Source organism: Calypte anna, chromosome 15, assembly GCF_003957555.1.
Source record: "Calypte anna isolate BGI_N300 chromosome 15, bCalAnn1_v1.p, whole genome shotgun sequence".
Taxonomy (NCBI): Eukaryota; Metazoa; Chordata; class Aves; order Apodiformes; family Trochilidae; genus Calypte; species Calypte anna.
This window is the reverse complement of record NC_044261.1, coordinates 1712687-1733861: the sequence shown is the minus strand read 5'-3', so window position 1 is coordinate 1733861 and position 21175 is coordinate 1712687. Positions and strand designations below refer to the sequence as shown.

At 45.7% G+C, this 21175-nt stretch overlaps 1 protein-coding gene across 2 annotated transcripts; it reads left to right on the top strand.

Annotated features, from left to right (window-relative positions):
• The first annotated feature begins 670 nt into the window (after nucleotides 1-670).
• Nucleotides 671-20527, top strand: MAPKAPK5 (MAPK activated protein kinase 5). Of its 2 annotated transcripts, none has more exons than XM_008493722.2 (14): nucleotides 671-922; nucleotides 5667-5740; nucleotides 6936-7011; nucleotides 8150-8247; nucleotides 9683-9791; nucleotides 11189-11278; nucleotides 11776-11871; nucleotides 13091-13171; nucleotides 15093-15280; nucleotides 17601-17721; nucleotides 18344-18474; nucleotides 19050-19165; nucleotides 19513-19617; nucleotides 20336-20527. In XM_008493722.2, the coding sequence occupies exons 1-14, from the start codon at nucleotides 887-889 to the stop codon at nucleotides 20428-20430; spliced, it is 1416 nt and encodes a 471-aa protein (XP_008491944.2). In that variant the 5' UTR covers nucleotides 671-886; the 3' UTR covers nucleotides 20431-20527. The 2 variants fall into 2 exon arrangements, with proteins under 2 accessions (XP_008491944.2, XP_030316308.1); XM_030460448.1 differs by having other exon boundaries at nucleotides 19050-19171; nucleotides 20336-20525.
• Nucleotides 20528-21175: the final 648 nt, after the last annotated feature.

The window sequence follows — 21175 nt, the reverse complement described above, 5'->3', positions numbered from 1 at the left end:
AGAGGAAAGCGTGCTGAGGGGAGCCGGGCAGCGACCGCAGAGCTTCCCCTTTTTCCTTTTCTCCTTTTCCTTTCCCTTTTTCCCCTTTCCTTTCCCTTATTCCCTTTCCCTTTCCCCTCAGGGCTCTCCCCGCCCCGCTCTTCCCCTCAGGGAGCGAACAACCCCTCGCGCCCTCAGATCTCGCGAGACTTCGCTTCGCGCCGCCCCGCCTCGTCTCGGGGGCGTGGTGTAAACTAGGAGGGCGTGGTCTTATTGAAGGGGGCGTGGCCTGGAGCGGGCAGCTTCGCTCCGCCCCCCCAGCACCCTTGAGCTCCCCCCTTCCCTTCATCTGACGACACTGGAACGCGCCGCTGCATGAAGGCCCCTTCGGGGACCTTTTAGGGCGGGTCGTGCTTTTAGGGGTTGTGGCAGCCGCCTGTCAACCGCCTCCCCGCGGTAGCGGCGGCTTCTAAAATTCCCCGGTGGGAACGAGAAGGAGGAGGGGAACGCGGGGCGGCTTCCCGCGGGGTAGGGAAGCGCGGGTGGCGGAGCCTCGGCGGGTCGCGCCGGCCGGCGGGTGTGCCCTGCTCAGGGTGCCGGCAATGCCTGAGCGCCGGGCGGCGCGGGCGCCTCGGAGGCGGCGGCGGTTCCCGGGCTGAGCCGCGGCTCTGGGCCCGCCCGCGCCCTCCCTCCCTCCCCGCCTCCGAGCGGGGTCCCGGCCTCCCCCCTGCAGCCGCCCGGCCGGGGATGAGGCGGTGCGGAGGTGCCACAAAGGCTCCACCGGGGCTGCCCGTTGCCTGACGCGGCCCAGCACCCCCCCCCCCCCTCCCCTCCCGCCTTTCGGTCCCCTCACGGCCCTCACCGGGACCGGCCCGGCGGCTCCTGCCTCCCGTAGCCCCGCGGGAGGATGTCGGAGAATCAGGAGATGGATAAGATGATCAAGGTAGGCTCGGGGGCTCCGTGGGACGGGAGGGAGCAGCCGGGACAGGGCCCCGCGGGTCCCGCTCCCTCCTTCTCTTGGGGCTGCGGTTCTGCTCCTCTCCTCCTCCGGTTCCCTGGACCGGACACCGGGCAGAAAACTCCACGGGATCCGCCTCGGGCACCGGTGTTGAGGTGCTGAGCCCCGGGGGGTGCAGACCCGGGGTCTCCCCTCAGTCTCCGGAGGTCCCGTTCCCGCCTCAGCCCCTCTCGGGAGTTCTGTGAGGGAACCGGATCCGGCGTCTGGATCCCGAGGGAGGGGAGAGGAGCTGAGCAGCACCAAGGGTTCTTTTTTTCTCTCTTCCCAGCGAATCCTTGGGTGCCCTGGCTGAAGGGGATTCCCAAAGATCCCTCTCCCCTAGGGAGGGATAATCCCGATGTTTTAAGTCTCTCTGCAGGATTTTGCCTTCTGCTGTCACAGGTCCTGGGTGTTTTGTGAATGTATTTGAAGGAATTTGGGAGGGGTGTGGGTTAAAACCCCAATATTTTGGTGTTTTTCCCCTTTCCTTATCCCAGTTATCTGCCACGGTAGGGTTTGGCCTTACAGAACTTATTGGGGCCAAACTCAGTGGGAGAGAAGGAGCCCCAGAGTTTGTTTGGTTGATATCTGGATTGGTTTCAAGGGTGTGAGCCTTGCCTTTTGACTTAAAAAAGCCCAAAGGAGAAGAGGCGAGTGTGAGCCCTGTGTTCAGATCAACCCAGACTGTAATTAAATTATGGGATCAAGGACTGAAACTGTGCACTGCCCTCCTGCTTCCTGCTGGGCTGAGCACAGGGCAGGTGAAGCAGCTGTCAGCAGAGGGGTTTGAGGGGAAAATTAAAAAAAAAAAGACAATTTTTGTGTGTTTATTGTTATGTGAAATACCATAGAAAGATCTCCAGCAGAGCTTCTGGGGATTAAAACCAAAACCAAAAGGCTGAAGGAGCTCTGGAAGTCTGAGAGTCCTTGGCTTCTGCTTGACAGCAGCTTCTGGGCAAATCCTTTGGGTTCTAGGTATGGTCTGAATCTAAAACATCATTTAGGACTTTTATATGTTAAATGCTGCTTTCCCTGCTTCCCAAAGGCTTGGTTTGTGTTCAGGGTTGAGTGGTTTTCCCCTCTGCAGCCTTAAGGGCTGGGATTCCAGGCAGGGAATGCTGTGGAAGGAGCAGAGGTGGAGTTACACTGGGATGTCCCTGGTTGTTGGAGTGACCTGCAGGGTGTGTGGAGTTTTTCCAAGCAGCAGCAGCAGCAGCCTGGGTGCTTTTATTCCCTGGGTGCTTTCATTTCACTGCAGGAAGTTTGTGTTATCCTTGAAGCACTTTATTTCCCCTCTCTCAGTGCTGGGAATCAGAGCAGCACCTGAGCTTTCCCCTGTGTGGCACCAGTGTGTGCCCAGCCCTGCTGAGAGCAGCTGCTGGAGAGAAAACTGGGAGAAATCTCCCAAGTCCTGGCTTTCCAGGCTCTTGGCATCCCAGGCTGCTGCCTCTGCCTGGCAGGATGCTCCAGCCATGGTTTTAGGTGCCCTGAGCTTGCTGAACTTTTGGAGAGAACTCTGCTCTTAAAAGTTTGGGTGGGATTTTTTTTTTTTTTTGTGACATTTTAAACTCTTTCATTCCCTTTTCCCACTGGAAATGGAGGAGTGATTGGAAGTCTAAAGTGCCTTGAACAGAAGGAGCAAAAAGGTTGACAGAAAGAACTTGCCCTGCTGCAGATTTCTTTCTGAATGTTCTCTGCCTCCCAGCCCCAGCAGTTGGGTTCCAGCTGACCCAGCAGGCAGGCTGCAAGTTCTGAGCTCTCCTGTTCCAAGGGATTTTATTCTCCAGATGTGGAGCTCAGCACTGAATCCTTACCCTCTGCTCCTTGTGTCCACAGTACAGTCACACAGCCAAGGAGGCAACAGTCTGAGCAGCTGGGGTGGGGTTTGGTGTGTTCAGACCCAAACCCCACAGTTTTGGGTCTGTGCATTTTAGGGATTTCACACTCTGGGTGTTGTGAACCTTTTTTGATTTGCAGCTGCACAGTCTTGGCATTAGGTGTGAAGTTCCTGAGCTTGAGGGGGATGTAAGAAGTTCTGTGCACTGATGGACAGGACAGAGTTCTCCAGTGCTGTATTTCAGGTCCTTAGGAAACAGGAACAGTTTTTTCCTCATTTTTTTCCTCATTTTTTCCCTCATTTTTTCCCTCATTTTTTTCCTCATTTTTTTCCTCATTTTTTTCCTCATTTTTTTCCTCATTTTTTTCCTCATTTTTTTCCTCATTTTTTTCCCTCAGTTTTTCCCCTCAGTTTTTCCCCTCAGTTTTTCCCCTCAGTTTTTCCCCTCAGTTTTTCCCCTCAGTTTTTCCCCTCAGTTTTTCCCCTCAGTTTTTCCCCTCAGTTTTCCCCCTCAGTCTTCCCCTCAGTCTTCCCCTCAGTCTTCCCCTCAGTCTTCCCCTCAGTCTTCCCCTCAGTCTTCCCCTCAGTCTTCCCCTCAGTCTTCCCCTCAGTCTTCCCCTCAGTCTTCCCCTCAGTCTTCCCCTCAGTCTTCCCCTCAGTCTTCCCCTCAGTCTTCCCCTCAGTCTTCCCCTCAGTCTTCCCCTCAGTCTTCCCCTCAGTCTTCCCCTCAGTCTTCCCCTCAGTCTTCCCCTCAGTCTTCCCCTCAGTCTTCCCCTCAGTCTTCCCCTCAGTCTTCCCCTCAGTCTTCCCCTCAGTCTTCCCCTCAGTCTTCCCCTCAGTCTTCCCCTCAGTCTTCCCCTCAGTCTTCCCCTCAGTCTTCCCCTCAGTCTTCCCCTCAGTCTTTTCCTCAGTCTTTTCCTCAGTCTTTTCCTCAGTCTTTTCCTCAGTCTTTTCCTCAGTCTTTTCCTCAGTCTTTTCCTCAGTCATCACTGGATTATCCTTTTTTCCTTCTGAGTTGTAAAGCTACTTTAGAATGCAGCTTTGAATCCAAAGGCAGGAAACAAAAGTGTTGGCTGTTTCATTTACACAGTGGGAGATGTGGAAGAGGTCATTAATTTCTGTTAAAAACTGACATTTGTTGTTGTTGAACTTGTCCTTTGGGAACTGAGAACTATTTAGATCTTATTCTCACCTAGATCACAGACTTCCCAATTCCTTAGCAGCTCCTCTGCTCCATTTGGCTGAAATGAAGCAAATGGTCTCTGTGCCAGCACTGAAGTGGCAGCAAAAACTTGTGTCTGGGGTCACTGCCTCTTCTTGGACTGAGCTGTGCAGTTGGAGGGGTGAGGAGGTGCTCCCCAGATCAGAGAAACCCTTTTTGTTCTCACTGCTGTTCTTCTAAAGTTGTGTTCCCATTCCACCTGTGATGCCTCTGAGTATCTGTACCTGGATAGCAGGAAAATGAAATTCATTTTTCCCTAATGTGCTTCTCCCAAGTGGAATCTGTTTGTTTGTTAAACTGGGGAGGTTTTTGTGCTTCTGCTCCAAAACAAGAAACCAGGTGTGAGCCACTGTGCTCCTCCCCTTTCTTTTAAAACCCTTCATAAAAGGCTTGAACAGTTAAAATCAACTTTTTCCTCTTCACCTTTCACACTGGTTGTTTATGATTTCTGTGATACCCACTCTGGACTGCACTAAAAGGCAATTTTTTCCTTTCATAGCCACCTTTTGCACTCTCTGATACCTTCAAATCTTGCCTTAAATGTCACCTTGCCACTCCTGCTTCCTTCCCAGCCCTGGCAGTGGTGTCCCTGGGTGAGGACTGCCTTGCTCAGCCCCTTAGCTGAGAGCATCCATGTTCTGTTCCCTCATGGTTTGTAGCAGGAGTGAATCCTGAAGAGAAGAACAAATCTGATGAGGACAAAGCTGCTCTGCAAGCACTGAACTCTTCTCTTCCTTTCCAGTGCATTTGGGAAGTATTTTACCTCCCTGCTTCAGCTCCTCCAGTGCACACTGTTGTTACCAGCTCTTTTTCTTGCAATTTCAGAGAGTTTGAGAGCTGAAGGGTTGGGTTTTATTTGGTTTGTGTGGCTGGGGGTTTGCAGGCAGCATTTCTGTTGTCAAACCCTGCTGCTGGGTGGTGTCCCTGTGGGAGCAGCACCCACCAAAAAGCTGCCTGGACATCCCCCCTGGTGACATGTTTAAGCATGAGGGTGACACCCCAGCTGTGTCATAACAAAACCAAACCCTCTTTGTATGGATTTGGACAAAAGGATTACAGACAGGAGCCTGGTTCATTATCAAACAAGCTAAAACTAGTCACGCAGGGTTTTATTTACAGTGTAATGATTCCAGAGGCTTGAAAACCCTAAGAAGGCAGCAAAACAGTTTTGTGTTGCACCCCGTGACCTAAAAATGCAAAATAATGCTGAAACTGGGCCTGTGTGTGCAGGGGGGTTGATCAGTCATAGGGAGGAAGCTGTCTTGAGGAGTCAGGGGAGGAAAAAGTGCCCTTCATACACTTTAATAAAGGCACAAAATCCCATTTATTGTTCCTAATAATCCAGGGTGAGTTGTCTGAGCCACACAGAGCTGATCTGAAACTGAGCTGTGTTACTGTGTGAGCATTTGTATTTATGTTTTATTTTTCCTAGGTGAAATAACATTCCAAAGCAGGCTCTTTCTTGGGTATCTTATAAATTGTGCCTGCTGAGCTCTTTGGGGTTTATTTTATTTTATTTTATTTCTTGTTTTGTTTCATTTTTTTTTTTTTAGTAATTTATTTAGTTTGCTGTTTGGTTGTTTTTTTGGGTTTTTTTACTCTTTCTCCTCCCCCTGCTCTTTCTTGAACAGGAGACCTCCATTTTAGAGGAGTACAACATAAACTGGACTCAGAAGCTGGGAGCTGGGATCAGTGGTCCTGTTAGGTAAGACAGAGTCATTGTGTGTCCTCTCAGCCTCTTCCATTCCCTCTGGAGCAGTGAGTATGGATTTTAATCATCATCTGATCTCTGGAAGACTTCTCCCTCTAAACCAATAAATATCTCTGTGTTCCCTGGGGGTCCTGCTGAGGTCTTGTCTTTTAAGGGATGCATTTGAAGTCAAAACTCTTTTCCCTGTACCCAGCAAACAGTGGCAGCAGCAAATTCTGCCCCAGCACCTTTGTCCTTTTGATACTGGTGGTGCAAAGGTCACTGCTCCTGTCAGTGATACCATGGCTTGGGGCAGCAGCACTCTCTGCCCCTTTGCTATTTTTAGCAGCTATTTTTATTTATTTTTTTTTCCACACCATCATGTGAGGCCCAAGCAGACAGTGCCATCAGCTCTGCCTCCCCTCCCAGCTTTGCCCACTCTGAGTTTCTAACCCCAGCAGGAAAAGGATTCTGTAAACCCAAATGTGTGCTCCTGTTCCAACAAGAGCTCTGCCTTTTAGGGGCAGGAATTGGGAAGCAGGGATTTGCAGAAGCTCTGGAAAACAACTGCCTGTGCCTCTCTGTTCCTGGATGCTCCACAGGGTGATTGGTTTTTTTTTGCCATCATTTATCTTCCTGTCCAGGCCATTGGTTGCTCCTCATTTGTTTTCAGTTGCTGTGTTTCCTCTGATCTTTATTAAAATATTCCTTTTGTTTTCTATTCTCTCAGCTGCCTGGGAGCCTGGGGGCCCTGCCCTCTGATGCAGTTCAATTGTTCATGTTAAATGGGGGAAAGAGAGAAAAAAAAAATAAAATGTGTCCAGCCCAGTTGGTGGCCTTGCTAAAACAAGGATTGCCATTCAGAAACACTTTATTTATTGCAGCCTGCAGCCTCCATTGCTGAGATTCAGGCTGCCACTCTGTGGGTTGGGTTTTTTCCATCACAAGTGTCTCTTCAGGCTGGATGTCTTGGCTCTGAAATGCTGGAAATCAAACTGGCTCTTAGGTGTTTCTCCAGAAAATAAAACCTGGAAGGCTGAAAACGGAGGTTTTCAAGCTGGGATGTGGTGACAGGTCCCCTGTGTATTCCAGATTGTGGGCAGTCCTGTTGATTTCCACATGGAGAGCAAACTCCTGACTGCAGATAATTGCTTGAAGTGTCTCTTTCTGCCTTCTTGCTGACTGAATCATTTTGTTCCTCTCCTGCCAGAGTCTGTGTGAAAAAATCCTCCCAAGAACGTTTTGCACTGAAAATTCTTCTGGATCGTCCCAAAGCTAGAAATGAGGTACAGTTCCTCTTCTTACTGCCTGCCTTCACACCCCAAAGGCTCAGGGAATTGTTGCAGTGGGTTTTTTTTTTTTTAAAAAAAGAAATGTTCTGCAGGTTTTGCTGTGCAGGATTCCTCAGGTTTGATCCTTCAGCCTTGCTTGAGGATCCTGAAGCCAGGAGGTCTCTCTGCCTTCAAGCTTGCTGTGGGTGGTGGCTGAATATCTTCAAGAGTAATTAAGAGTAATTCAAGAATAATCAAGAGTATTTTTCAAGCTTGTGTCCTCCCAGTGCCCTTTGTGATGTGACTGGTTTAGAACTGGTTTTGTTTCTGTAAATCCCACTCTTGGATGTCATTGCTCTAAGAATTGCCAAGAATGCTTCAAGTTGCACTCTAAATGATTCAGGGTTATCCCTGCACTAGAAGCTAAGTGAGCTGCTTGATGAATATAAATAATGAATATAAATGAATATAAATAAACTCTTTGTGATTTGGGATTGAAAAGGATGGGCAGTTGTTCAGATCATGGCAGTGAAAGAAGAGTTAATTGTCCTCAAGGTTTGGGAAACTTTCTTGTTACTGAGCAAATTCTCATTTAAAGTTCCCAGGGAAAAAGAACCTGTTCACAAAGAGCATCAAGCCTTGACTTGATCTGGCAGTCCAGCTGGCTTTAAACTGGGAAAAAACTCCCCAGGTGCCCATTTGAGAGAGTGGAACAGGAGATGGAGTTTCATGTGTTGTGAGTCCTAGAGCACTGGGCCATAAAGGAAGCCAGATGATGGAGTTTCAGGTTTTATGTGTAGTTTTCAGGTTCAGTTCTATCTCCATTACTACTTTAAAGCTAGCTCCAGCTTTAGATTTATTTTTAAAACCCCAAAAATCCAAGATTGGGCTTTTTTTCTGGATCTCACTGGGTTTAATTCCATGGTCTCTAATAAATATGTTGTTAAGAGATGATCCTTTTGTCCTACCTGGTCCAAGCAGTGTCATGGCTGTTGATCACTCCTTTAAATGCTTGCAGGCAGTTTTTATTTTGGGGATCATTTAAAATTGGGTGTGACTGAGCCCAGCTGGCAGCACATGGGCTGGGGAGGGCAGAGGGAGGAGCAGAGCTGCTCAGCTTTGTGTCAGTGATGTTTCTTCCCCTCTCTTCAAGGTACGGCTGCACATGATGTGTGCAACACATCCAAACATTGTCCAAATTATTGAAGTTTATGCTAACAGTGTGCAGTTCCCACATGAATCCAGCCCAAGGTAAGATTACAGAGGGTGATTCATTCCCACATTCTTCTTTAGGCCCAGGTAGAGTGAAATTTGCTTTTTTTTTTAATTTTAATCACAGTGTGACCAAAGTGCACATTGAGAGTGTGTTCCAGGTACAATGTTTCTACCTCACACTAAGTAACACTTTTTGCTTTTTTGCTTTTTCCCCTGTAAATGCCCAGACCTTTGTATATTTAAATGAATTTGCTTCTCTTACTACTGGTTTTGAACCCATCTTCATCTCTTAGGTTGTTTATTGGTTCAGTCTGTGGTAGCTGCATGGTCAGAGAGAGTAAATCAGCTTCTGTCCTGCTTTGATATTGCTCTAGTGGCTTGGATTGAATTGTTACCTTTGAGCCTCCTCCTGCTTTCAAAGCCCTGTTAAAGCAGGATTGGAGCTGCAGGTTTTGTTGCTACCTAGAATCCTAAATGAGATCCTTTTACACAGTGGTGATGCCTGTGAGCTGCTGGGAAACTCAGAGTGCCAGACTTTATTAACAAAAAAAAAAAAAGGAAGAGAGAATTGTTCCTAAAAATACTGGTTTTTACCTTTGTAAACTCTTAATACATTTTCCTGCTTAGAATGAGCAAAGCAAAATGTGAAGCAGAGTTACTGTTTTTCATACATTAATGTTGTTTGGGATAAAAAACTGTTTTCTCCTAATAGGATATGAGTTGAGAGAAAAAACCCAAAACAGGGCTAGGGAGAATTAAAGAGCTGAGACCTGGCTTAGTCTTTGATGTGTCTGATGTTGCTGTGTGGCAAGAAGAACCAGAAGTTAGTTTCTTGAGGATCTCCCACTCCTGATCTTCACACTTCCACTGTGTTGTTCTTCATAATGACAGCAATAAAACTGTAAATGAAAATAATGGGGTAGAGCAGTCAGACTCAAAAGCATTTGAGGTAATTCCTCAACCTTCTCCTTCAAAGATGCCATGAACCTTTTTGGCAAGGATGGGTGCAGCCACCTGCAGCCTGGCAGCAATTCAGAGTTTTTAATTTAGTTTAGTGCAAGACTCTGCCTGCTGTGGTCTTCTTGGAGGGCAGAATTTCCACGTTGATGTCCAAGTGGCTTCCAGGTCCCATCAGGTTTGCTGGGGAAGACATGGGTGGAGGTTGTGTGTGTCCTGGAGAGGTGTCCAGGGTGTTCTGTCCCAGCTGCATGTGGGAGCCCAAGTTGAGGAGCAAAGTGTAGAATCCTGGCTGAGCATCAGGGAGGCAGATTGGGCTGGGAGCCAGAAAATCCTGGATTTTCCATGCTTCAAGGGAAAACAACAGAACCAAACTAGGTAGGAACAGCACAGGAGCACCACGTTTGTCTCTTTCTCAGCCTGCATCAGTAGCTGTGAAGTTTGCATTGTTGCCTTAGCAATTCTGTTATCTTTTGTTATTTTTAATATAACAAAATGAAATGCTTTTGAACAGGGCTCGGCTCCTAATTGTAATGGAGATGATGGAAGGGGGAGAGCTATTTCACAGAATCAGCCAGCACCGGCACTTTACTGAGAAGCAAGCAAGCCAAGTAACAAAGCAGGCAAGTCACCACCCATGTATGAGCAAATCCATGAATGATAATGGCTAAAGTATTTAACAATTCCTTGGGATGGGGGTGGTGGGGAAAAAGGAAGTTCAAATAATCCTCAGTTCTGATCCGACGATCATTGCCTGCTTTGTTATAACCTGACAATGCTGAAGTTTGGATAGAATCAAGGAATGGGAAGGTGTGGGTTAGTTCTTCTGGTGTGTCTGTTGTCTTTAGCAATGGTTTTCCCAACCTGCTCTACAGAACACTTGACCAGAGAGAGCTCTTCTCCTGCACAGTCTTCCTGCTGCTCTAAAAATGTTACCTCCGACAGTCCACAGGCTCTCACCAGACCCCACGTGGCTCCTGAGCTCCTGCTTGAGAACCTCTCAGCCTTTCTCTCCCCTCTTGGGCAGGGTAGCAGACAAAAAAAAATACATGTGCCCTCAGCCAGTGCTTTTCCAGCCAGGTTCTGTGTTTGCTTTCATGAAGTCCTGCCCATCATGGAAGATAACAAGAGGAATGGGTTTTCTTCTGTGTGTGTTTTCTGTGCTCTCTGTTCTGATAGAATTTTTCCCCCCCTATTTTCTCCATTTCTCTAGGCAACTCTCCTGAATGTTGTGGGGGTTTTGGGGAATGTGTTTTTATTTGTTTGTGAGCTAAGTTAACACTGAAGTTCTCTTGGCACAGTAATTTGCAGTCTTCTCAGTGCTTCACCTCAGGTGCTGTGTTTGGGTGGGATCCTACAGGAGCCAGTAGGAATATTTCCAGATGAAGGCTGTGTGGCTTTGCCTTTCTTTTGTTTCAGTAATGCTGTTTAAGGATTTATTCTTTGGTGTTCTACAAGTGAATTGCAATTTCAAATGCAGTCTGTAGCACTTTCATGACTGGATTACAGGTTTCTAAACCACAGTAATGTAAAGAAGTATTAGAAATGATTTTTTTTCAGTGTAGTGTCAGATGAAATGAGTAAATTGCAGGCAGCAGCATCAAGAATTATAGAATAAAACTGCCTGAATGTTCAAGCCCAAGTCAGTAACAAATGTAATAAAATATTATTTGAAATACTGAAGCAAGAACTTGCTGTTGACTGTTAAACAGAGTGGAACTGATGTGTGCAAGCAAGTGTAGGACCAGCACAGCATGGAAAAGGACACTGTCCTGATCCCTTTCACTGCTGGGGGACTGGGGGGTAAATAATACCCCAAGTTACTCAAACTGGATAGTTTGGTGGCTTTCAGTTCTCACTGCCCTGTCCTGCAGTAGGGCCAGGCTTGGCATAACTCAAGATGGAGTGAGAATTCTGGGGTTTGAGCTGTGCTGGCAATGTCCTTTTTCCAGTTAAAATAACTGTCTGGGCTAAAGGAGGAGGTGTGTAATTGTGGTTGATTTGTTGTGCCCTTTTTCAGATAGCTTTGGCTTTGCAGCATTGCCACTCATTAAACATTGCACACAGAGACCTCAAGCCTGAGAATCTCCTCTTCAAGGATAACTCTCTGGTAAGATGCTGACTTGGTTTTAATCCTGAATTCTGTAACGTGGCTCAGTGGGGAATTTTCAGAATGATTGTAAAATGGCATTAATGCTCACAAAAAAATAATGACCCTTTTTGGCTGTGTGATTTTCCATGCTTGAAGTAGAGACTGTCCAACTGCTGCTGCTAAATATGGGGCTTATTATTAAAACTGTTCTGAAATGCATTCTAGGGACTCTGATTGACTTTCCCAGGCACTCATCTGTGTCTTTCTTCTCCTGCATCAATGGGCTTAGTGCTTCCCAGAGCTGAGAGTGAGGCTGCTTTAGACCCAAAACATTTAGGAAAAATAAAAATAATTGTTTCAGAGATCACTTTATGACCTTTTAGCTACTTTGTAGAATGGTAAGAGGGTATAAATACCAAAAAAAAGGGGTATGTGTGGCAAAGGTAAGATCAGCACAAGGCAGGAAATACCTGATACAATGAGGTTTTGTATCCTTGTTTTTCTCCTTGTTTTAGGATGCTCCTGTTAAATTGTGTGACTTTGGATTTGCCAAAGTAGACCAAGGTGACTTGATGACACCCCAGTTCACTCCATATTATGTAGCACCTCAGGTAACAAACTATTACAATTACAGTTCTGAGCTAAAGGCATTTATAGGAATAATGCTGCTTCTTCCATGTCCCTCAATAACCATGACAGTTTAAAAGCCTTTGTTGTCCTATTAGGAGCTTCTGGATGCAGGAATCTTGAGTAATTGTATAGTAGCCATCTGTTGGGATGGAGTGCCCAGGTGATCTGTTGATTACAGCAGGAGATCCTGAGGCAAATATCTGACTTATTTTCTTAGCACTGACTTATTGCTGATGCTTTCTGACTCTCCCCAGCCCAACTCCCTCTGGTGAGACTGCTCCAGGAGTGTGACAATTGTCCTTTAACTGAATTAAAATGGTTGTTTTGGAGAAGTCCCTGCTTTGCAATCCTTCTTCCAGCTCAGGCTCATAGAAGATTACCTTAAAAAGGACTCTGCTGAAACAAAAAGGTTCTGTAAAGGCTGTTGCTCCAGAAGAGGGCAGGGCCAGGGGGTCACCCATTCACCTTGGCCTGGCCTCTCAGTGTGCACTGAGAAATAATCTATAATTACAGACAAGCTGGGGTTTGTAGTGCTGCCCTTTTGTGCTTTGTGTTGGAGTCCTGAAGAAAATAACAAGAAAACTGCAGATAGATATTTAATTGCAGGGCTGGGCTTGTGGGCAGCCTTCAGTGATTTGGAAGAATAATTGCAGAGCAATCAGATGGCAAAGAAAATCAGACCATGCAGCCACAGTCCAGTGCCCTGAAAATGCCTCCCCAACTGGAGCCTGCTGGTGAAGGGCTCCAGCACTACAGGCAGGGGGGTTTAAAATAAGGGAACTACCAAACCTGTGGAAAACTTATTTAAACTGAGGCATTGGGTTTTTAGAAACCCATAAATGCTGATGTGATGAGCAAGGGACAAACTGGATTTGATTTATGCCTGGAAGAGGTAAAAAGGGACATCTCTGAAGCTGGGATTACCCTCCAAACACAGCTGAAGTTTGACTTCCAAAGAATGGAGGTGTTAAGAGATTTTGAACAAAAGAGCTGTGAGCAGTTTTCATCCAAAGCAGCAAAATATTTGACCTGAAAGTTTTGCATGTAAAATTTCTAGTCTGTCTTGGGAAGAAGGGTTTGGGTTTGGCAGAATCTTGAGTCCCTGGAATAAATCCACCTAACAGAAAAGCATCAAGCATCTTTGTAGGCATTGCTGTGAGATGTATTTTACATTATTTTTTTTTCCTTTCATGGCAACAGGTATTGGAGGCACAAAGAAGGCACCAGAAAGAAAAATCTGGTATTATCCCCACCTCTCCAACTCCTTACACTTACAACAAGGTAAGCTCTGAACCAGCCCCACAGTCAGCATCTGTAAAGCACAGTGCCCTGAGGTATCTGCTGTAGGAGTGGCCTAGAGCTGGTTTGTCACTTCAGGCAATGAATTGCCCTGAAATGACAGAGTTATGGCCAGGAGCAATAGAGTTGTTGTGATCTCTGGGACAGGACTCCAGCTCATTAGCCACACACCTCCCACTGAGTCCCAGAGCAGGTTCTGCAGGGCACAGCAGGGAAGTGTCATGGGTTGTGTGTACACCTGTATTTCCAGCTGTAAGGAAGTGGTGTCTTTGGGGCTGTAGTTGTCACAAGTGTGGTTCCTTCAGCTTTTCTAAAAGGGGTGGTCAGGTAAAGAGTGATATTGCTCCCCTAAAAAATGACTGGGTTCAGAGCTGTGCAACTGGCAAATTAGAAGATAAAGATGTGTGCAGGTTGTTGTCTTTCTCAGTCAGTTTAGAGGGGACACCTTAAAAGGTGCTGCTGGCTTTGTGTTCTTTTTGTTGGAATTGGATTATAAAATATATACTTGGTCCAAGCCTAGTTAATGATCTTCTTACTAAAGGAAAAATATCCACAGACTGTTAGAGACACACTAAATATTAACAAGATTTTGGAGAGAATTGAACGATTCTGCTGGGATGTGGCCATGTGGGAAGTTCTTTCACCTCCCCAAGAGGCTGCTCCAAAGGAATCCTCATTTCTGCTGTCAGCTGGAGTTTTGGGATGTGCAAATGCCTCTTTAGACCATTTTGTTTGGGCAGCTGTGGTGATCCCTTGTCTGCAGCAGGGATTCTCTCTTTGCTGAGCTTGTCTGTGCAGCTTTGTGAACACCAAGACAGGAGGTGGAACACACAGCCTGGTGCAGGCAGTCCTGCTGAGGTTGCTTCAGTTTGGAGCTGTGCTGACTTCTGTCTGTGTACAGAGATCACAGAACCTCCCCAGAGCTCTCCTTGTGTGTCTTTCCACAGTCACCTGAACCTGGCTGGAGTTCAGGCTTCTGCTTACACGTGGCTGCATGTTCCTGGCCCTCCTTGTGCTGGCATAAACCTTAGGGAGTCCCCTGGTGGACTGATAGGGCTGGAAACCAAGCCAGTAAAAATAAATAATTAGCTTTACAAATGCTTGGACTGGCACAAAAGAAATATTGGGAATAGGTGGCCAAGGTCAGAGCAGGTCCTACCAACCCTAGCCTGCACTGTGCCAGAACCAAGTGATAACACAACTGGATCTTTAAGGGATATGGTCCAGCAGAAGCTGGAATTGAAGTTTAGGCTGTTAAGGACCTCTTCTCTCCTTCTGAGTAGTGACTTTGTTGTGTGAATGCACAGATGGAGACCAGATCTGGCCTTCAGCTTCTTTACTGAGCTGGGTTTTGGCTTCACCTTGTGGATGAAGTTAATGTGTCTCACACCAGCAGTGACACCAGTGCAAGGGCAGGGAGGGAGCTCAGGGCTGGGGTGGGAGGGCAGGGGAGCCCTTGAGCTCCTGCCTTTCTGAAGCCTCTTGGTCTCTGGCTTTCAGGATGTGTTTTTCACTACAGAGCTCTCTGATTAAGTCTCTCTGCCAGCTTGTTTGTTGGATGGTTTTGTTTTGGTTTTTTTAAGTCTCACATACTGAAAAATGACTGTATTTTGGTTTATGTTCTGATACTGGGAAAGCAGGATCCCAGTGTCCTCAGCCGTGTAATAAATGCACCTCTGACACTGCTCCCATCCAGTTTCCCATCGTGTAGCACAGTTAGAAGAGCACTTTCTGTCAACAAAGTGCTTTGGGGTTCTAGAAGTAGTTTAGCTTGGTAGCATGGAGTTCTCTGGTGCTTATTTGCCCTTTTGTATCCATGGAGATCCTCAGGTGGAGCTCTGGAGGAGGTGGGAATCAGGTAGCTGCAAATCACACCCCAAAGTGATCCTTTCCTTGCTTTCAGAGCTGTGACTTGTGGTCCCTGGGTGTCATTATTTATGTGATGCTGTGTGGATACCCCCCCTTCTACTCCAAACACCACAGTCGGACGATCCCAAAGGACATGAGGAAAAAGATCATGACAGGAAGTTTTGAATTCCCAGAGGAAGAGTGGAGCCAGATCTCAGAAATGGCCAAAGACATCGTGCGAAAGTGAGTCAGCTGAGGGGAATGTTGTGCTGCTCTCTGCTGCTGTTAAGAAAGCAGGAAAAAAAAAAAGAAATAAAATCACTTCAAAGTGCCTTATCACAAAGGGCTCATTTTTCCCAGGGCAGGGTTGGCTGCACCACAGCCAGCTGAAAAATTTTCTGTCATCTTCAGCACAAATGAAATCTGGTAAATGTTTCTTTTTCCTTCTCTGGTTTTTTTGTTGTTGGTTTTTTTCTTTTTTTTTTTTCCTCCACAACTCTTGTGCTCAGTTTTTAATGTCTGCTGTCTCTGAAGTTACCAGAGTGCATTTGTGCCTTTAGCCTGTAGGGCAGTGGGTACATTACCTTCAGAACAATGCAGAATCTGCAAGCCCTCTCCAAGCATGAATCTGCTGTGGTTATGTCTGAACTCCTCTTCAAATCAGGGGACATTTAGACAGGAACTGGCCAACATCAGTAGATCTGTCCCTTAAAACCCTGAGCACGTAATACACAGTCTAAAAGGAGTCAAGAGAGAGGCCTGGAAGGGGAGGTTAAGATCTGTCAGAAGGTGTCAGGCTATGAGAGAAAGTTTTGCATTGAGATTTTATTCTAAATGCTAATGGGATCTGTTTTTCATGGAATGCAAAAGTTTTAAAGGCTGTGATCCCATGGTCCTGTTAGACAGCAGGACTGTAGTACTGATTGAATCTTGACCTCACTTATTTTTCAAAAATGTGAGAGGGACTGCTTGCTTGTATCAGCAGAGGAACTGGAAGGATAAAAGCAACGTGGATAGAAAAAAAAAGTCAATTAAACAATTTTAAACTGCCACTGTCTCCTGTGACACACTGTGAAATCTCCAAGGACTTGACATGGTCTGGAAAGGGTGCCAGGACCTGTTTATAGCAGTGCAGGAGAGCCCACAACCTTTCCCCAAGTAAATTGCAGCTTGTGCTTCAGTGAAACCTCCACTTATACCAAGGTCAACTCTTTATTCTCCCTCAGAAGCTCCACAGTCAAAAGGTTTCATTGTCTTTTAAAATGACCATGAAATTCAGCTCACAGATTGTTGGTGGTTGGATTCAGATCACTTAATTCTGTTACCAGGACTCCCTTTGCTGCTTGTCCTTTCCAGCCACTGAGTCTGAAGTTGTGTTTATGGTGCATGAATACATTTAGACTTTATAGAATTCTGGATAACTTCACATTTTATTTATGTAGACTGCTCTTCATATGGAGCTTTGCTTCTGGAGGTCATGTTTGGCATTCAAGCAGCCACTTCCTTTCAAGCATGTCAGGCTGATTTCTGACCTCAAGCTTTATGAGCTGGAGTGCTTGATAATAGGTTAGGACTTTAAAAAACCTCTAGAAAAGGCATGCATGTGTCTTGGGTCTTGTATCAAAACTGAACTTATGGCCTGTTTGGCAGCATGGCCTTGAAAGGGGAATTTATGAGCTAGCCTGTGGTGCTGCTGACATTTTGTAAAAGTCATTTCCACTTTCTTGGTACATTAAACAATTCTGCTTTGCAGCCAGGAAGCAGATTTAGAATATTGGCTTAGAAAGTCTGACAAGCTCATCAAGTGATCCTGTTTCTAATTTAGAGTCTCTGCATAAGTTGTCAGCACTCTGAAATTTTACTTCTTTTTATTAAACAGTTGTGATTACCATGGGAACATGAGTTTGTCTGCAAAATCTCTTTCTAGGGTTTCACTCTAATAAAATGTAATTCCCTAGAGTTTTCAGAGATCTCAGAATAAAATCCCTTCTTATTTTGAGGTGCTGTAGTCTATTAAAGTGTCCATGATTTTTCTCCAGGGGGAGAAAAGCTGAATTGCATGATGAAAGCAGTGAATTCAGCAGAGAGGTTTCCAGCTTTGAAACTCTCCCTTATTTCACCATGCCCACAGTCCTTGGTATGAGTACAGACTATTATTGTGGATGAGCTCTAGATGTGGATTTTTCAGACAATGTCCATTTGGATCATTTCCAGTTCATCTGGAAGATAATTTCCCCTCTGGAAGGATGTGAATATAGAGTTCAGCAGTGCACAGGTATTATTAAAATGGCCTTCAGTGCCTTTCTTTTACACTGAGTTGCTGAATATGTTGCTGAATATAACCTGAGCTGTGACAGCATTAAAACATCACTGTAGCATGGGTCAGTGAAGCTGGTAGAAAGTCTTTGGGTCAGCTTAGTGTCTTAATTGTTAGGAGGAGTTCCTTTTTTGGCCCTTCTAATGCTCAGAGATTGCTGAGTGCTCTGATCCCAGACAGAGCAGCACATTGTTGATCTACAAAGACCTCTTTATGGACTGATTGGTTCCTCTCCTCCTCTCCTAGGCTGCTGAAGGTCAAACCTGAGGAACGTTTGACCATTGAAGGAGTGCTGGACCATCCCTGGCTCAACTCCACTGAGGCACTTGATAACATCCTGCCCTCTGCCCAGCTGATGATGGACAAGGTCTAAACATTTGATTTTATTAGGGATGTTGCATAGAGGAGCTGGGTAGCTCGTAGGGGAGAGTTGAGTGGAGTTTTTTATGTGGTGTTACACAGACAAAGAGCTCCCCTCTTGCCTTCATGGGAGCCTGAGATCCTGGTAAGAAAATGGAAATGGTTCCATGTGAAATCTGGGCTAGGAGGAGATGCTCCTAGATTGGTAGTAAAGAGCAGCCACGTGCTAACAAGTAGAGAACAGAACTGAGGACTCTTCTGCAGGTCTTGTTGTTGCCAGGTTTTATTCCTAATATAGCCTCATGCCATGATGAATGGCCCTTCTTGCTTCCTTTCAGCTCTGTTCAGTTCAGTCAGCACTCAAGCTTGTGAACATGAGAAGCAGAGATGATCCTTGGTCCTGTTCAGCCCTGTGAGGTCGAGATACATCACCCCACAGTCCAGGACTGTAGTTCTAAATATCTCTTGCATAATGCAAACTTGATTTTTGTTATGCCTCTCTGAAATGAAGAGGACTTTCTTGCTTTATTTTTGTGTGTGTATCTGTAGCTAACATTGCTGATATTATTGTTCTGGAATTGAAAAAAAAAGAAAAATTAGAATATCAAGTGCAACTCTTTTCATTCCAGGCAATGGTTGCAGGGATACAACAGGCTCATGCAGAGCAGCTTGCAAACATGAGAATCCAAGACCTCAAAGTCAGCCTCAAACCCCTCCACTCCGTCAACAACCCCATCCTGCGCAAAAGGAAACTGCTGGGGTAACTCTGACCCTGGGCTGGCAAGATCCAAGCTCAGGCATCCAGTGTGCACTTGGAGCATCTGAAAAGCTCCTCCAGTTGTAGCCCTGCTCCTGAGTTTCTGATTTATTCAGCACTCTTGGTGGTGAAGTGGGTAGCTGGAGTCCTGTGGTACTTGCAGGATGTGGTGTGTCCTCCAAGCAGGGCAGGAGGGAGGTTGGATGGTGGGGTGTTGGATGGGGGTGGAACTGATCCCTTAGGAGAAGATGAGTTTATGTTGAGTCAGGCAAGGTGGACTGGGAGGAAGAATTCCAGGTTGTTTTTTCTAATCCTGGTGTTTACATATTGGAAAAAACCCCCTAGGTCATCTCTCTGTTACCTATCTAAAAATAGGATAATGCATTTTAAGATTACTCTTTCTTGAATTTAAATAATTTTTCTTCATATTTAAAGTGATCTCATAATGCAGGACATTGTTACACTAATGCTAAATCTAGCTCCTAGTCCCACCTTTCCAGACAGAGCTTCCTTCTGGGGCCAGTTATAAGCTTGAATTGCATTCAAATTTTAATTCTTTCCTCCTCACTCTTTTGCAGCACTAAGCCAAAGGATGGTGTTTATATCCATGACCCTGAGAATGGGAGTAATGATTCCAACGTGGCTCTGGAGAAGCTCAGAGATGTGATTGCTCAGTGCATTCTACCACAGGCTGGTAAAGGTTGCTACTTTTTAGAAAGTTTCATTCCTAAACGTGCAAGACACTGAGGTTGTGCTGTGTCAGTAGTGAGGAAGGATAAACAAACCCCTTGTTGTCTTAGTTTCAAGAGGAAAGCTTTGTCTGTGGTAATTTTGTCTGTGTAATTTTGGTGCATGCATAACACGAGTGTCAACAGTGATGTGCAGAGCTGTTAAAATAACCTTCAAACCTGAGTGTCTGCTTTCAAACCCATTCCCTAGTTTGTGTGAGGTGAGGAGGAATAACTTGCACACGCTGTGCTGTGAATGCTGCTCCAAGGCAGAATGAGAAACCTCCTCTTTTATCTTTGTTCTCCTGAACAGGAGAGAATGAAGATGAGAAGCTGAATGAGGTGATGCAGGAGGCCTGGAAGTATAATCGGGAGTGTAAGTTGCTGAGGGACACTCTCCAGAGCTTCAGCTGGAATGGTGAGTGAGGAATTCCTTCTCTTCCACAGAGGGTGGTGACACTGCTGAGTGCAAGAGGGGAAGCAGGGACTTTCCTCTATGAAAAGAAAAACAGATTTCTTGAATTTGTATCAGACTGATTTAGGTTTTGGCACTGTTTTAGCCTCCTTGCCAGCAGGGTGCTTTGGAAATGAGGTTGGAAGTTCTGCTTTGAGGTTCAGGGTGGAGTTTTCAAAGGCCCAAAGTCATAGAGAAGAGAAAGAGCACAGATGGATTAGCACTTCAGAAATGGCTTTAGCTCTTTGGAGCTGGCTTCCTTCCAGCTGTTCTTACACTCTTTACTGCCCTGTGTCAGCACAACATCCTTTCTGCTTGGTTTGAGTAGGAAGCAGAGGTGAACAGGGCCTTGGGAGTGTTCAGGTGGCTCCTTGACAAAACAGAGTGACAGAGGGGTCATTCCCCAGGAGCAGCTGCTGAGGAATGTAAGGGGACCAGGCTTCCAGGTTCACAGGGCTTGGCCCTGCCTCTTCCCTCATTCTGTTTTTTTGCTTGGTTGGTTTTAATTTAGCTTTGGAAGTGCTCAACTCTTTGAATGGAACTAGAAATCATAACTCAGATTGGTTCCCTTGCAAACGTTCTCCTCTGTTTCTGCATGAAGGACTGGTTTGTGTCCAGTCAGTGGATAACCAGCCACGATTGCTTTCCCAGCACCACCTGACCACCTCTTCTTTCCTTTCAGGCAGAGGATTCACAGATAAAGTGGATCGACTAAAATTGGCAGAAATAGTAAAACAAGTCATCGAAGAGCAGACAAACTCCCATGACTCTCAATAGCTGGAGCTTCTTAATCTTATTTTTTTTACCATTTAAGATTTATTCTTTAACTGTAAAAAGTATTTTTATGTAAATTAATAAATCATAATTATTTCATTAAATTTCCATACTGCTTGAAAATGCTGTATAGTTGTAGATACAGAAAAAAAAAATCATTGGTACTGTAATATTTTTTTAAAACTCAGTTCCTTGAGGTATATATGATCACTTATGTACTGTTAATCATGAGTCCCTCAGACAGGGCAAATTATATTGTTAAAGACCATTCTTTTTCTTAATAACCAGTTGCAGAAGCTGCCTTCCATCTGCTATAGCCAGCTGCAATGACTTATCTATGTGAATGAGACAGCCACAGTTTCTCAACACCCTGCTCAGTAAGTACTTGAAGCAAGTGCTGTGAAACACGAATTTCATAGCTACCCTTTGCACCTAAATTCTGAGTCTTTATGCAGAGGCAACTGATAAATAACCCTCTGTTTGCTAGGTGACCTGAGAGCCATGCTTGGCCTTGCCAAGGGCACATGAGCCCATCTGCTTGCAGTATTTTTCAGTTCTGCTTGGTAGCCCTCCTGTTTTTTCTTCTTCCTCAGACCTCCTTTAAGGCTTAGCCCTCTTTTGTTCTTCCTCCCCATCTTCCTCAGACCTTTTTTGAGGCTGAATTGGTTTTTCAGCATAAGACTCCTCATAACTGTTCAACAGCAGAACAGAAGAAAGTTCTAGTTACTTCTGTACCACTTATTTTTCT

Bases quoted from the DNA above. Each gene is read 5' to 3' on its own strand.
- MAPKAPK5 (XM_030460448.1), top strand. From the start codon at position 887: ATGTCGGAGAATCAGGAGATGGATAAGATGATCAAG. The intron at 8,248-9,682 runs GTAAGATTACAG...GCTTTTGAACAG, and splicing joins CCACATGAATCCAGCCCAAG to GGCTCGGCTCCTAATTGTAA. The intron at 11,279-11,775 runs GTAAGATGCTGA...TCCTTGTTTTAG, and splicing joins TCTTCAAGGATAACTCTCTG to GATGCTCCTGTTAAATTGTG.